The 15,472-nt window shown below is 39.1% G+C and overlaps 1 protein-coding gene across 1 annotated transcript in view; it reads right to left on the minus strand.

Moving 5' to 3' along the window:
* Window positions 1-15,472, minus strand: part of TSHR (thyroid stimulating hormone receptor) — a 163,674-nt gene that overhangs the window by 39,918 nt on the left and 108,284 nt on the right. The window contains exons 4-6 of the mRNA XM_003924614.4: window positions 7,416-7,490; window positions 3,954-4,028; window positions 2,481-2,558 (exon numbers count right to left, since the gene is read on the minus strand). Coding sequence (XP_003924663.1) covers window positions 2,481-2,558; window positions 3,954-4,028; window positions 7,416-7,490 — 228 coding nt within the window. The remainder of the gene's footprint in view (window positions 1-2,480; window positions 2,559-3,953; window positions 4,029-7,415; window positions 7,491-15,472) is intronic.

The raw sequence follows: 15,472 nt of genomic DNA on the forward strand, positions 1-15,472 counted from the left end.
ACTCTTAGTGGCAGTTGTAAGAGAACTTTGAAAACTACAGTAATCTACCACATGCGAACTTTGGGAACACATTAAGAAGCATACAGGAAAGTTCAAATTTGGAATTAGATCTGCCTCTGCTACTTAATAGTTGGATGATCCTGAGAATTTCTCAACCTGTCTTATCCTCAGTTTCTTTATTTCTAAAAATATAAGTACATAAATGTAATACGCAATAAAAAGTTTGCTGAGAGGATCAAATAACTATATATTTAACAAAGTAAGGAACACTTATGAGATGACCATGTTAAAAAGAGTTGATGTGGCCTGTAATCTCAGCTACTTGGGAGGCTGAGGCAGAAGAATTGCTTGAACCTAGGAGGTGGAGGTTGTAGTGAACCAAGATCACACCGTTGCACTCTAACTCTGGGTGATAGAGCAAGACTCTATCTCAGAAAAACAAATAAATAAATAAATAAAGTATCCTAAAACTTGAATTTATCCTATATAGTTGTGGAAAACTGAGAAAGATTCTCACAGCTTTGTTGTTGTTGTTGATGTGTTTATTTTTGTTTAGTCTTAAATAATTACATAGTGAGTTTAATTACAGCTACTAACATGTCCTGGGTGAGGATTGCTGTATCCCAGGAATATAAGCACAATGGCTGAGAAAACTACGGTAAATTAATTTTTTCTGAGCTAGAACTCTTTTATGACAGTGCAAGAATTGTTTCGGCATTTTTGTTTTTCTAGATTTGTTGAGAGTCCTGGACATTAAAAATACTTGTTTGAGTTGCATTTCAGATATTAAATAGAGGTCTTAATGAACAATTTGGCCTTGAAAAGGGAATCTGGTGAAGAAAGATCAAAGAATTACAAACTTTTATTGAAACTTTCTTCTACCAGGAATACAGGTACAAAGTCAGCTGTTGGAACATGCATTGTTTCATGTTGATAGTTTTTTGAGCCTGAGCTTCAAAGAAGCAAGGACTTTTGCAGAAATGTAGAAATAATCATCTGAAAGGATCATGAATAATCTACACCATCCTCTCCTCTACATTTTAGGAAATATGGGCTTCCTTCACTCAGATGTTTATAGAATGCATGCTGGGCTCCATGCTTGATGTGGGATAATGAGCTTTCACTTGAGAGTGGTACTTGAGATATGGGGTTTTTAGAAAAATGGTGTCAAGAGATAGTAAAGAAGTTTAGCATGTAGAAGTTTCATTATGATGAGCACTGTAGGGCACAATGGAAAGCTTTACTGAAGAAGTAAATGTCTTTGAGGTTTGAGGCTAAGCAGCCTAAGAGCCTGGGTCTTTTATGCATGATAGGAAGAAATTGTGATCGAGAAGGAGCCTCCTTTTTCTTTAAAAGAGACCTCTCACCATGTCGTGATGAGAAGGATCAGCTGAAATGCTCTATTGCTCCCAGAAGTTGAGGTAACTTCATTGGGCCCAAATTGATAAACTAGGAAGGGCTCAGAAGATAGTCCCTTAGAAAAACTGTGTGAAGCTTGGATCCATGTTTCTGGGGAGTAATTTCATCAGGTTTGTATCTGTGAAGAGCTCCCCACCCCAACTTTAGTGTGAGCAGAGAAATGAAACTGGGGTGACAATCCAGGAAAAAACTTCATCAGGCTTGAACTTGGGCAGTGGTCCTGAAAATAGAGAGGAGATCCTGCAGAGGTAGCTCCAACTCTACTTTATGGCTTATACAATGAGAGAGGAATTTTCTAACAGCTTAGAGAATTAACTTATCCTTTATACCTCTATTAGATCTCCATTAGAACATTTTTGTGAATATCACTAATTAAGCATCTACTTTTGACCATCTAAAAAGCATTACCACCATTCAAGCTCTGGAAAAATGCTGACCTCTAGCAGCACTGTGCTTTCTACTTAATATCCCCTTACAGGAGCTTAAAAACAGTGTGTGATTACTGAGGAAAAGTGTGAGTGCAGAATTTATAAAGCCCTTAGCACCACTTTTTAAACTCAGTGATCTTGGGAAAGTCACTTCAATTTGCTTAAACCCCAGTTCTTCTTCTGTAAAATGGGGATACTTGGATACAGATGATTATTTCATAATAATAATTGCAGGCCAAATCTAGTCCACTCCCTGTTTCTATAAATAAAGTTTTATTGGAACACAGACATGCTCATTAGTGTATATACTGAGTATGGCTGTTTTTGCCATACAATGCCAGAATTGACCTGTTCCTACAGAGGTTGCATGGTTTGTAATGCCTACCCAGTCTTTTATGTGAAAAATGTTACTAACCACACTGCCATAATAGAATCCTCTTATCTTGTTTCCTAAACACTTTTGTAGTCTACAGAGTAACATCCCATAAGACAATACTCTAATTATGTAAAACACATTGTACTCTATAGAGTATATATGGTAGGATAGTATGGCTCTTGGACGGTCTGTATACATATGAAAATGACTCAGAGTAGAATTTAGTTGCTGGAGGGAGTAGAACTGGTAATACTCACAGTGTCAAAGTTTCATTGCATAGTCCCTGAAAAGCATTCACAGGGATTGATGTCAAGTAAGGGTTGTCTGTGATTTCACTGCAAGAGAGAGGGACAAAAACACTTAATGAAAAAAATGCTTCCTTCTGGAACAGGGATCTTGCTGCACATATGCACTTTAATAAATAACAGACACAATATAGATTAATCTTACTTCTTGTTGAGTTTTACTGACCCTTCTTAACCACTAGTGGCTCAGAGGTCTGGTGAGGTGGTGAGAGCTGTCTTAGATGACATGTACCTAGAGTCCAAGTGTGGGGTAAGCGAGAGAGCTTTAGGTGGGGCAGAGGTCCCTGACTTAATCCTCATCTCGAGGGAGGCAGACGGATCTCAGAGGCTTCTCTTGAATCTGCAACCCTTTGTCCATAACAACTAGCGTTTTCTACATGCATGGACCTTTAAGAAGGTCAGAATAAAAGGATTAATAGATTCCATTTAATGAGTATTTCTAAAATGCCTTTCACTTGCCAAACTTTGCCAGGCTCCTGGAGAACCTTTCTATATCATTCTAGTTCCTGGAAGACTGCTTATATTTTGAACTGAGCTCTTTTGCAGCAAAGAAGTATGATCAATTTTTTTTTCTAGCAAACCCTAAGAGTTTGAAGCTTATCATTCTATCTTTTACTGATTCTTTAATGCAAACTCAACTTGTAATTCTATCTGCTGTATGTCCTTTCATTCATATACAATTAGGTAAGACAACTGACTCCTGTCACAAGTTTTGAAAAAGAGCACATGGCTGCCAATCAGAGGTCACAGGCAGTAATTTGAGTACCACTCATGACTGTTCCTTGAGACACTGCTAAGACAAAATCACTTGAGGTTTCTATTCCTCAGTTTCCTCATTCATAAATGGAAGAGGAATAACTTTGTTTTATACCTTATAGGGTGGCTGAGAGGAGCAAATGTCATGTATGGGAAAGTGTTTAAAGACCTATTAAAACCACATGAAAAATAGGGTATCATAGTTATCATCAGATGCTCCTTCTATTCAACCATTCCCATTGGCAAAGTAGTATTGCATAATTTGTTCCATTTAAAACAAAAACGCGCAAACAAAATCTTTTCTCCTGACTCTATCTTCCAATTACTGAGATAGTTTCTGCTCCCTTTTAATAGTAAAACTTCTCCAAAGAGTTAATTTTGGTGACTCTTTCTAATTCTCTCTACCCAAATCTCTCTTGAGCCCACTCTGACCAGACTTCCCCACTCCCAGCACCCCACTGGAACTGCTCTTGGCAGAGTCACCAACAACCCACGCTGGTGAAGCCCATGGTTATTTCTCAGTCCTTGCCTTACTTCATGCCACAGCTGATTGCCGCTTCCCCTTGAAACAATGGCTTTACTTGGCTTCAACCAACCCCCATGACTGTCTTCTAGTTCTTGTCAGTGACAAACAAAATACTGTCAAACATGGCATGTGTGCATACTTACAGTATAAAGAATATGTCAATGGAATAAACTTTGGTCAGGTCAGGGAACATTTTAAGTCCAGTGTTGAAAATGCCACTAAATTAATGAAAAAAAAGAAAAGGATAGAATTTAGGTAAGAAAATCAACACATAGGAAGGAGAATAAGGTAATAGCTGAAAGCATGGGTTCTGAAGTCAGCCTGGAATCAAAACCCCAATTCCTTCACTAAATAGGTGAGTGACTGTGGGCAAGTTTTGATGGTTGGATGAGATGATGTTTCCTCAAGGCACAATAATTAAATCCAGTCCACTGGTGTCAATGCTTCTGCTTGGCTTAGAATACTCTGGAGATTGTTTTAACCAAGTGGGATTACTAAAAATATAAATTCAGTTTTCGTGTGTGTGTGTGTGTGTGTGTGTGTGTGTGTGTGTGTGTGTGTATGGGTGAGAGAGAGAGAGATTTTCTTGCTTATTTGGAGAAAATTATGTGTGTGTTAGTGAAGGGCTAAGAAAAGGATGGGACAGGAAGATATGATGACGTTAAACCAGCCTCTTCTTTCAAGCTCTACATTATATTGTGCTGCTATTTTGCCAAGAACAGCTTTCCTACAGCAGTGACCTGAGAGTACCATTATAGCAGTACCATTTAAAAAATATGTCCAGAGGGGCTGAGCATGGTGGCTCACACCTGTAATCCCAGCACTTTGGGAGGCCTGAGACTAGGGGATCACCTGAGATCAGGAGTTCAAGACCAGCCTGGCCAACATAGTAAAACCCTATCTCTACTAAAAATACAAAAATCAGCCGGGTTTGGTGGTGCAAACCTGCAATCCCAGCTACTTGGGAGCCTTAGGAAGGAGAATCACTTGAACTTGGGAGGTGAAGTTTGTGGTAAGCCAAGATTGTGCTACTGCACTCCAGGCTGGCAACAAAAGCAAAACTCAGCCTCACAAAAGAAAAAAAAATGTCCAGAGGGCCGAGCACAGTGGCTCATACCTGTAATTCCAACACTTTGGGAGGCCAAGGTGGGTGGATTACTTGAGGCCAGGAATTCAAGACTAGCCTGGCCAACATGGCAAAACCCTGTCTCTACTAAAAATACAAAAATTAGCTGGGTCTGGTGGCATGTGCCTATAATCCCAGCTACTTGGGAGGCTGAGGCATGAGAATCACTTGAATCTGGGAGGCAGAGGCTGCAGTGAGCCAAGATCATGTCACTGCACTCCAGCCTGGGTGACAGAGTGAGACTGTCTTAAAAAAAAAAAAAGTGTCCAGAAGAGGAAGAAACCAATCAAAGACAATGTCTTCACCTTCTGAAGTTTATATCATTTAGGGAAAAATGTTAAGATTAAAAGGCATGCATAAAACACCATAAGCACAAGAATTCTTAGGCTCCTGATGCCTCCCAGATTTAGTTGGCTTAACATTCGTTGCAGCTACTAGAATGTAGTTAGAATTTTTTATTGAGAATGTGGCATGGCATAGAGTGAGACCTAGACATTACCCAGTAAAGCTTTAGAGAAAGTCTTCTGGTAGAGAAACTATATATACCTTCTGAGGCAAATTTAGACTTGACTCCTTCTAGAGAAGAAGACATAGGATTTGAAGAGGCAGCAGGAGCGTGAGGTCTCAAAATGAGCAAATGGGAGGGACATTTCAGGTAACAAAGGAGAGAGATGAGGTTCCATAAGGTATATTTGAAATACAGTAAACAAACTAGTTCAATTGCAATAGAGGTCATGATGAAGAGTAGGGGCAAAAAGGTCCAAGAGTCAAGTATTTAGACCAAGACCTTTCTATTCTTCAAAAACCTCAAACAAATCCCCTAAAAGCATCCTATGGGTCTTCTTTTTGATGTCTTCTCTAATTACCTGAACCCCCAAACACTGTATATGTCTCTCCTTTGTCACTGTCCTTTATTCTTCTGTAGGAGAGGCACTATTCAATTTCATATACATCTCTACAACTAGATTTTAAGCTTCTTGCAGGCAAGGACAATGTCTTGGAAATCTGTGTGTTCCCCACAGAGCATATACTGGGGGATCATCACATCAAAGGGTTATTATATTATTTGAAACTCAGAGTCCATAAAAAGAGTGGTTGTCTTGTTCTGTAAGTTTTCATGGCTTTCCAGATATCCTTTAATCTTCATATCCCATCAGTGTCTTTTATTCTCCTGGCATCTCTCATACCCACCTCTTCAATATGCAACTAGTCTGTGTGCGGTGGCTCACACCTGTAGTCTCAGCACTTTGGGAGGCTGAGGCAGGTGGGTCAGCCGAGGTCAGGAGTTCAAGACCAGCCTGGCCAACATGGTGAAACCCTGTCTGTACTAAAAATACAAAAATTGGTTGGACATGGTGGTGCACACCTGTAATCCTAGCTTCTCGGGAGGCTGAGGCAGGACAATCACTTGAACCCAGGAGGCAGAGGTTGCAGTGAGCCAAGATTGCACCACTGCACTCCAGCCTGGGTAACAGAGCAAGACTCCATTTCATATATATATATATATATATATATATGCAACTATTTTTAGTTCCCCAAAGAAGCTGTGTGGTTCCCTACCTTTGGGTCTTTATCATGCTATTCCACCAGCTATATTTCTTTTCTATCTCTCCCCATTCTTGTTCAGGATACCCTCTATTCATCCTTAAAGGCTTATCTCAGAAAATATCTATGATTACATAAGTTTGTTTTAAAGGTCTGGATGAAGATGAACTGAAATGTTAATAGTCCTTATTTTGGGGTATTGGGATTAAGTTTTTAAAAAAGTTTCTTCTACATACTGTTTTTGTTTTCTAATTTTTTTAATGCATGCAAGCAGAAAAAAGGACTCTTCCACCTGATGTCCGGAGGGCCTGAGGTCATGCAGACATGTGCACTGAACACATTTTTACTGAGCACCTACTCTGTACAAGGCAGTAAAGATTCAATAGAGAAAAAAAATATTGTGGTCCCTGGATTCATGGAGCTTATGGTCAGCTCATAAGATGTTACCAAAGCCAAGCAGTGAGTGCTGGACAGTTGAGTGCCGGAGTAAGAGGTTGAAACTGTTATCCCTTCTTTTTTTCCTCCACTCCCCACAAAAGTGCATTTTACCCTTTGTGGGGTTTTTTTCCCCCTGTGTAACAGTCACTCATATTGTTGTGATACCCATTTTCAAACAAAATTGACCAACCGGCTCTCAGAATTTTGTTTTGTTTTGTTCTGAGATACTACATTTGAGGACCACAGGTACATGATAGCATTTCCTCCCTCCTGTTTCTTGGAGTGGGTTTCTGGTCTAGGCACTATGTGCTGACTTTTGAATAGGTTTTAAAAAACATGAGTGATTTCACCGGATACCTTGCCCTGACCCAGGATGTACACCGTTAAAGTGAACCTGGACCACATCATCCTAGGGAGAGTCCCGGAAGACAACAGCATGAAAATCTGACCCCCTCCCCCCCAAAAAAAGTAGGATGGGAGAGAATTTAATACTTACAGAAACTTTAGGAGGGGGAGCTCTTTGAGGGCATCAGGGTCTATGTAAGTTAAGCTCCTGGCGTTCCGAATTTCTCTGCGTAAGTTACAAGGAACACAGACACTATAATACAGCTGTATCTGTTCTTATCAAAGGCAAAACAACATAAATCGGGTTTAACAAATGTTCATGAGAAAAATATACGTTTATGTGGTACCACAGGGACTGTAGTTGCCAGGAGTCCCATCAACAACAAACCAATCCTGTCTCCTCACCGGGACCTAGTGGCTAGTCAGTTCTCTTGTGATGTTGGCTTGGTTTTCATCCATTTGAATGTATGAGCTACATTTCTCTTAATTGTAGTATGAGTTTTTTTTTTTCTTTTAGATTTAGAGAAAAAAGAAAAAACCCTCTAATGATTTGGTGAGGAGTTGAAGACAAATATCTTTATTATTTGTAAGTATTTTGTCCAAGACAATGAGTGTTGGAGTGGAAGGCTGAGGGAATTTTATGATGAACGACAGCAATAGCAAGATGGGAAGTGAGGTTCTGTCATTGCTATACTAGACATAGAGAAATAGTAAGTCTTCACAGTTCACTTGGGTTTATTTTGTCATGTCAGCAATTTAAGACTTTTCTGCATGTATGGTGTGAGGTTTATATAAATGCTGATCAAGAATGCACAGTTAGAGAAATGATTGTTAGATACGAACTCTCACTGGTTAAATTAAACATATTCAACATAGGTAAATTGTGTGAAAGAGTTTAAAGGCATTCCCTGTGCTTACATGAAAAGTATATAAGAACCCAGTAAACCTTTAGTATTTCTCCTTAGGAATGACACCTAAAGGAACCAGCATCCAGTCACTGGTGGTGCCAGTCAGAAAGCTCAGAATGTGACCTCTGTAATTGTTTAAAGGTTTTATTGGGAAATAATTTACATCCCATAAATTTCAAACATTGTATGTAGGCATACGGTTCAATGATTTTTTAGTAACGTAACTGTGAAACCGTCACCACAGGTTAGAACGTTTCTATCAATGATAAAAGTAACCATGGGCTCATTTGCCAACAGTCTCCACTAGCTCCTTTATGCCTACAAACCATGGATCAGTTTTCTATTTTTATAAATTTGCCTTATCTGGACATTTTACATAAATGGATCATATAACAGGCAGTCTTTTGTGTCTGCCTTCTTTCACTTAGAATAATGTCTGTGAGGTTCATCCATGTTGTAATATCAATTAGGAGTTCACTCCGTTTTATTTCTGAATAGCCGGATGGACTTGAGATAGAATCCTGGCTCTGCCACTTCTAATTACATGAACTTGGACAAGTTTCTTGGCCTCTTTGAGCCATAGTTTCCGTGTCTGCAAAATAGGAACAATTAACAGCATCTCTTTCATGGGGCTCTTGTGAGGACTAAATGATATTCACGAGGGATTTTATGTGACCTTCACATAGCCAGGGCTCTGTAAATAACGTTTTTATTATTGTTATTTTCGTAAGTGCAGTGAAAGCTAGAACGGACATCAGGGACTTGGGGTTGGTGATATTGTGACATTCTTGCAAAATTAGAAAAAAACCTTCTGGTTTAGGTATTTCAATTAAGGACACTGAATATGAAATAGACCTTGGGAAAAAAAGGATGGCGTTAACTCTAAGAACAGAAATCAGCTACCTCTATCCTCCCTACACACGCAGCTTACTGTCTATAATAATATACCCTTACTGGTCCATTAACATAACTACTTCATTAACATAACTACTATTCCAGGAGACTTCATTAACATAACTACTATTCCAGGAGTTTTCATTAACATAACTACTATTCCAGGAGACTCTTGCCCAGACAAATCACTTTATTGTTCATTACAGAGAGTTTTTGAAACAAAGAACCATCAATGCTTCAACAGAAAGCATCAACAGTTTATTCCCCAAGATCTTAGAACTCCTTACTTCGAAATCCTCACTATGCTAATCTTAAACTATTATGTCATGATTTTTACCCAACCAAGACCCTGCATGGAAAGACCCTCTTTATACAATCTTTTGTTTTGTGTCCTGGCTTTAAAATGCAAAGCACATATCCTTGGAATTCCGTCTGTCCTGGGCAAAGTGTGACAGCTGGCCACCCTACTCCAAAATCATAATTTTCCCACCTTGCCCCTCTAGGGACTAGCAGTCTCTGTTGAGGTGGTCCTCTCTTTCCAGGGTGAGCAATAAACTCCTTGCTGGAGCTTTCCATTGGGGGAGGAAGGTTTGAGCTTCTGTCAGAGACAAACAAATGTAAACTAGGTTCAGGAGTTTGGAAACTGAGTGGGGTTTGCAGTCTGGAAAATTGCTCCACAGGAGACTATTGTTGAACAAGTAATCTTGAGTGAGTGGTCCGAGAGAACGTCACAATGAAAGAAAATGTAGCCCACCTGGGTCAGCTGAAAAGGTAACGAGTAAAAGGAAAACGAAATGCAGGTGCTAGTAACAGTTGATTAAATGAAGCTGGCAACTTACACGGACGCTGGAAGAGAAATGTGGGAGAGGCCGCAGGGAGAGAGAAGGAAACACGGAAGAGGAGATGGCTTTCTGGAAGGAAAGGTAAGAGCCAGAAAGGAGAAAGATGAATGAGAGTCCCGAAAGAGAACACCAGGGGAAAGAAGCTGCTTTCTGAGGTAAGGCAGCAGCTCACCACTTGCTCACAGTGGTCTATGACCATTTAGCTAAACTCTTGACGTTTGAAAAGTCTCTCTGGAAGTAGAGGTGGAGGGGTGGAGTGGTCGTAGACTGCCAGTAGTTTAGCTAAATGGGAAGAGAACAGCCAGGCACAGGGTGGCTCATGCTTGTGAGCACTCTGGGAGGTTGAGGCGGGTGGATCACTTGAGGTCTGGAGTTCAACATGGTGAAACCCCGTCTCTACTAAAAATGCAAAAATTAGCCTGGCGTGGTGGTGTATGTCTGTAATGCCAGCTTTTTGGGAGGCTGAGACACGAGAATCACTTGAACATGGGAGGCGGAGGTTGCAGTGAGCTGAGATTGTGTCACTGCACTCCAGCTTGGGCGACAAAGCAAGACTCTGTCTCAATCAATCAATCAATAGACAGAGGTAACACAAGAAGCAAATGCAGCTAGTAAAATCTTTTCAAAGATAGGAAAAAAGAAAGGGCAGAAAAAGTGAGTACAAAAGAACATCTAATCAGAGAAGGGAGAAAGAGGCATCCAAATTTGAATGTCTTCAAGCATGCCTATGAAGGTAAATTTGAGCCACACTGTTTTGAGTTAAGCAGTCATTTATGACCTGAATATGCAGGAGGCTAACTATGCTGCCAGAAAGCTGGAAGAAAGAAAAGCTGTATGTCATTCAGCACACTAGGAATGGAGATGCCCTTCAGAGCTGAAGATGGCTGTGCCTCCAGTAGCCTGGGGCCCTGAGTGACTGCCTGAATGTGGCTGCTCTGTGCTCCCACTCATCCATCCAGTACTGTCCCATGAGGAAGAAGTAAACCTTACTCAGGGCTGTTACATGTCTGTATTTTTGTCTGTTTCTTATAGTAATTCACCTATCCAAACTAATAAGCATAAATACAATTGTGAAAATAGAGAGTGCTCAGTTCACTAGTGGTCATGTCTAGTAGACAGGTTTAAAAAAAGGAATGTATGATTTTTCTCTATTTTATCTCAATCAAAAAAAGTAATAAAGGGAATGCAAAAAATCTCAAACTTTAAAAACAAAAAAAGTAAAGCTTATATATTCCATGTAAAAAAGAACATTAAAATATGTACCGGACAGGCTGCTTAAGTATGCTCTTGTATGGAGCTAGGCTGTTTTATGGAGCTAGGCTGTTTTGCATTGTTGGGGAAATATGCAAGGTTCTTAAAGCATATTGATTAGAAAAATTCAGCTTTGGTAGAAGGTCTGGCTCTGTATCCCCACCCGAATCTCATCTTGAATTGTAATCCAAATTGTAATCCCCACATGTTGGGGGAGGGACCTCATAGGAGGTGATTACATCATTGGGTGGTTCCTTCATGCTGTTCTTGTGATAGTGAGTGAGTTCTCATGACTGATGGTTTTATAAGTTCTTCCCCACTTTGCTCTACATGTCTTTCCTGCCGCCACGTGAGAAATGACGTATTTGCTTTCCCTTCCACCATGATTGTAAGTTTCTTGAAGCCTCCCCAGCCATGTAGAACTGTGAGTCAATTAAGCCTCTTTCCTTTATAAATTACCCAGTCTCAGGTATTTCTTCCTAGCAGCATGAATGCAAACTAATTCAGAAGATTGAAGGGTAAAAAGAAACTGTGCTTTTTTTTCACCTGGGGAGGATGTGAATTCCCTCCTAGTAACGTAATGACATAACTGACTCATGTGATGCAGGTAAGGACCGTCTTGATTTTGCAGACAAAACTATGGAGACATGTTTTGAAAGGGCAAGTGACTAATCTCCTCCTATACACTTAGAGGCAGCACTGGGCCTTTAGGACTTATAACTTCAAATACAGCCCTTATTTTTTTAAGGAGATCATCCACCAGAACTAAAAATATATGTAAATATTCATGTCTAATTCTCCTTCATTAGATTTCAAATAAAATAAACATTTAGATGAAAAGTGTAACATTGAGGTCCAATGTACAGTTTTCACAAATCACATCAATAATTCAGCATGCATTAGATTCACTTAATCATATGCCTATATTCTGAATTTTTTTTCTTCCTCTGGGAAACATTTATTAATTCTCAATAAAAGCCTAGCACAGGGCAATTGGCTTGCCAGTTACAACCAGCATTGTGGCAGGCACTCAAAACCTGTGTCCATACCTCAAACAGTATGAGAAATCAGCAGGGTGAGAGAGGGGAGTTTTCAGGTGAGGGAATGAAGAACAGAAGAAGGGGAAAAGAAGACGTAAAGTCTTCCTTTAAGGGACTTTCCAGCCACTGATTTCCTTCCATTTTCCTAGTGTTCCCCACAGTTATTCAACAGGCACTGGATCGTGGCATTTGACTGTGCTCTTCACCCTTGGAGATAATTTCCCCACACCCTAAACTGCCCCAGTTCATGAGTGAGAAGCAGGCCAAGCCAGGAAACAAATTGGAGGGCAATCAAAAAACCCACTTTGCATTTCATCCGCAAAATTAGAAGATGCAAAATTAGATTACAAGGGAGATGATAAAGCTTCAGACAAATATAAACCCAGAAGACTGAGTTAGACTCAGATGTCAGAAGAGAAGCTGCCACAGCCAATTTATTGTTACCTAAAACAATAAATTGAACAAGAATATTAGCCAAAAACCTAGCTCACCACCAGTCCCCAGCTTCTTTTTAACTCTTGTATTGATTCGATTTTCAATTTTTTTCTCGTTTGCTTTTAAGTGCCTGTAGTTCAAAAAAATGGAAGGCAGTCACCTTGATTTTGACTAGGTTTGCCCACTCAAGTGAGTAGAGTGGGAAGAGATTAATTAAAATTAAGTGAATAATTACTGGACATCTATCAGGTGCACTTTACTGCATACTCTGGGTGGTACAGGGAAATAATTACTGTTTATTTTAAAAACAAGATGTGTAAATATTTCCCAAGCCATGATTTTGTTACTATAAATTCTTTAAGAGATATACAATCCCCAGGTGAAAACTGAGACTAATAAATAGGTAGATTAATTTCAAAGTAACATTTTAGGATATGGTTCCATCACATAATACATTACTGATGCATCTTAACATCAAGTATTAATTTCAAGTTTAATGCCTATTGATTTTTTAAAAAAGTTTATTTTGTCTGACTATAGAGGTAATATATATTCATTGTAAAAACTTTGAAACACATTCATACAAAAAGGAAATAAACTTTCGGAGAGCTGACCTTTCTCCTGGAGGGTGGTGTGCCAAGGGAGGGTGTGGAAGTTCTGCGCCCCTCCCCCACACCTCACCCTATGCAAATCTTCATCTCTAGCTTTTGTGATATCCTTTATAATAAACTGGCAAATGTAAAAAAAAAACTTCCCATCATTTGATAATACAGAGAAAAACTTTTTTCTGTCTGTTAAGTATACATATATGCACATGCATTTATATTTTAAATAACATGACAAAAGCTTTTCTTTCTCTTTCTTTCTTTTCTTTCTTTCTTTCTTTCTTTCTTTCTTTCTTTCTTTCTTTCTTTCTTTCTTTCTTTTCTTTCTTTCTTTATTTTTTGAGACAGAGTCTCACACTGTCACCCGGGCTGGAGTATTCACTACAACCTCTGCCTCCTGGGTTCAAGCAATTCTCCTGAGTAGCTGGGATTACAGGTGCCCGCCACCAAGCCCAGCTAATTTTTTTGTATTTTTAGTAGAGATGGGATTTCACCATGTTGGCCAGGCTGGTCTCGATCTCCTGACCTCAGATGATCTACCCACCTTGGCCTCCCAAAGTGCTGGGATTATAGGGGTGAGCCACTGCACCTGGCCAAAAGCTTTTCTTATGTGATTACATTTCTCTAGAACAACAGATTTTTTCTTTACAAGACAAGGTCATGCTATGCTGTTCAGGCTAGAGTACAGCGGCTATTCACAGGCAGGGTCATGGTGCACTACAGCCTCAAATCTCTGACCTCAACCAATCCTTCCACCTCAGTCTCCCGAGTAGCTGGGACTAAAGGCTCGTGCCACCGCACCTGGCTACTATTTCATATTCGACCATTCTCTTAGCTAAGCATTTAAGTCCTTTCCAAATTCTATTACAAATAATTAACTCTGAAACCAATGGCTTTTTACATTAATTTTTTTTCACCACTCTATTTTCTTAGGGAAAACTTCTAGAAGCGGAATTACAAGGTCAAATGTTAAAAATGTCAAAGCTCTCGGTATACATTAGATCCTTGCTTCTAAAGCCCTGATTGTTAGACTAGCACTTACTTTTCATATTAATCTATAATATGAAAGCTCACAGAATAAATTATTTCCCACATTATCAAGGATTTTTGATGAGAGAAGTCTTAATTTTTTTTGATAATTATTGAATTATTATTCCATAATAATATGAATTATATATTATTCATATGAATTCATATATGAATTATATATTATATATTCATAATAATATGAATTATTATTATTATTCCATATGTAACTGGAGGAAAAAATTTATAACCAAAAGGCAATATTCATTATTTGATGTATATTTTATTAAGAAATTTAAAAATAAGAGATATTCAGGAGAGCTTATAAGTATTCAGATTTTTGAAGCAGATTGAAGAAAATTTAAATTTGTCAGCAGATTTTCCACCAAAAATAGAAAATTATAGAAGTGATTCTCTAAATTGCCTGGCAGATGCATACAGCTACTTTCACAATTATTTAAAAATAGGGGCTAAAGCTGGTGATTGGGAAACCTCTGATGAATCCACTTGATTCAACTTAGTGAATCAGCAGAATAAAGTTTTATACTACAAGGCGTAAGTCACACATTTTACCTATCCCAGTTGTAAAATTTCTAACTTATTTTTTATTTAGTAAACTCACATAAAAGTTAAAACATTCTTCTGAGGGCAGCATTTCTTTTTCTTTTCTCTTCCCTTCTTCTTTTCTTTTTTTGAGATAGGGGTCTCATTCCGTTACCCAGGCTGGAATGTAGTGGCATGACCACAGCTCACTGCAGCCTTGACCTCGTAGGCTAACATAATCCTCCTGTCTCAACTTTCTGAGCAGCTGGGACTATAGGCAAGTGCCACTGTGGCCAGCTAAATTTTAAAGTATTTTTCATAAAGATGAGGACTCCCTCTGTTGCCCAGCCTGGTCTCAAACTCCTGGGCTCAAGCTGTCCTCCCACCTCAGTCTCCAAAATGCTGGGATTATAGGTGTGGATCACCACTCCTGGCCAGCATTTTCTTTAATTGTTGCAGCTATTTTAATTAAAGAGATTTTATGGCATTGCAGACACATTTGGAGGCAGACACTTTGCATTCAAATTCTCACTCTGAAATGTCTTAGCTAAGAAAACTTTGGCAAGATCTCCTCAATGTCACTCTTCATTTGACATAGAAGAAACTAAGGCTTGGCAAAACTAGTGAGACAGTGTATATGAAGTACTTTTAGTGGAGTGCTGGT

This window comes from Saimiri boliviensis, chromosome 2 (genome assembly GCF_048565385.1).
Source record: "Saimiri boliviensis isolate mSaiBol1 chromosome 2, mSaiBol1.pri, whole genome shotgun sequence".
In the NCBI taxonomy this organism is placed as follows: domain Eukaryota; kingdom Metazoa; phylum Chordata; class Mammalia; order Primates; family Cebidae; genus Saimiri; species Saimiri boliviensis.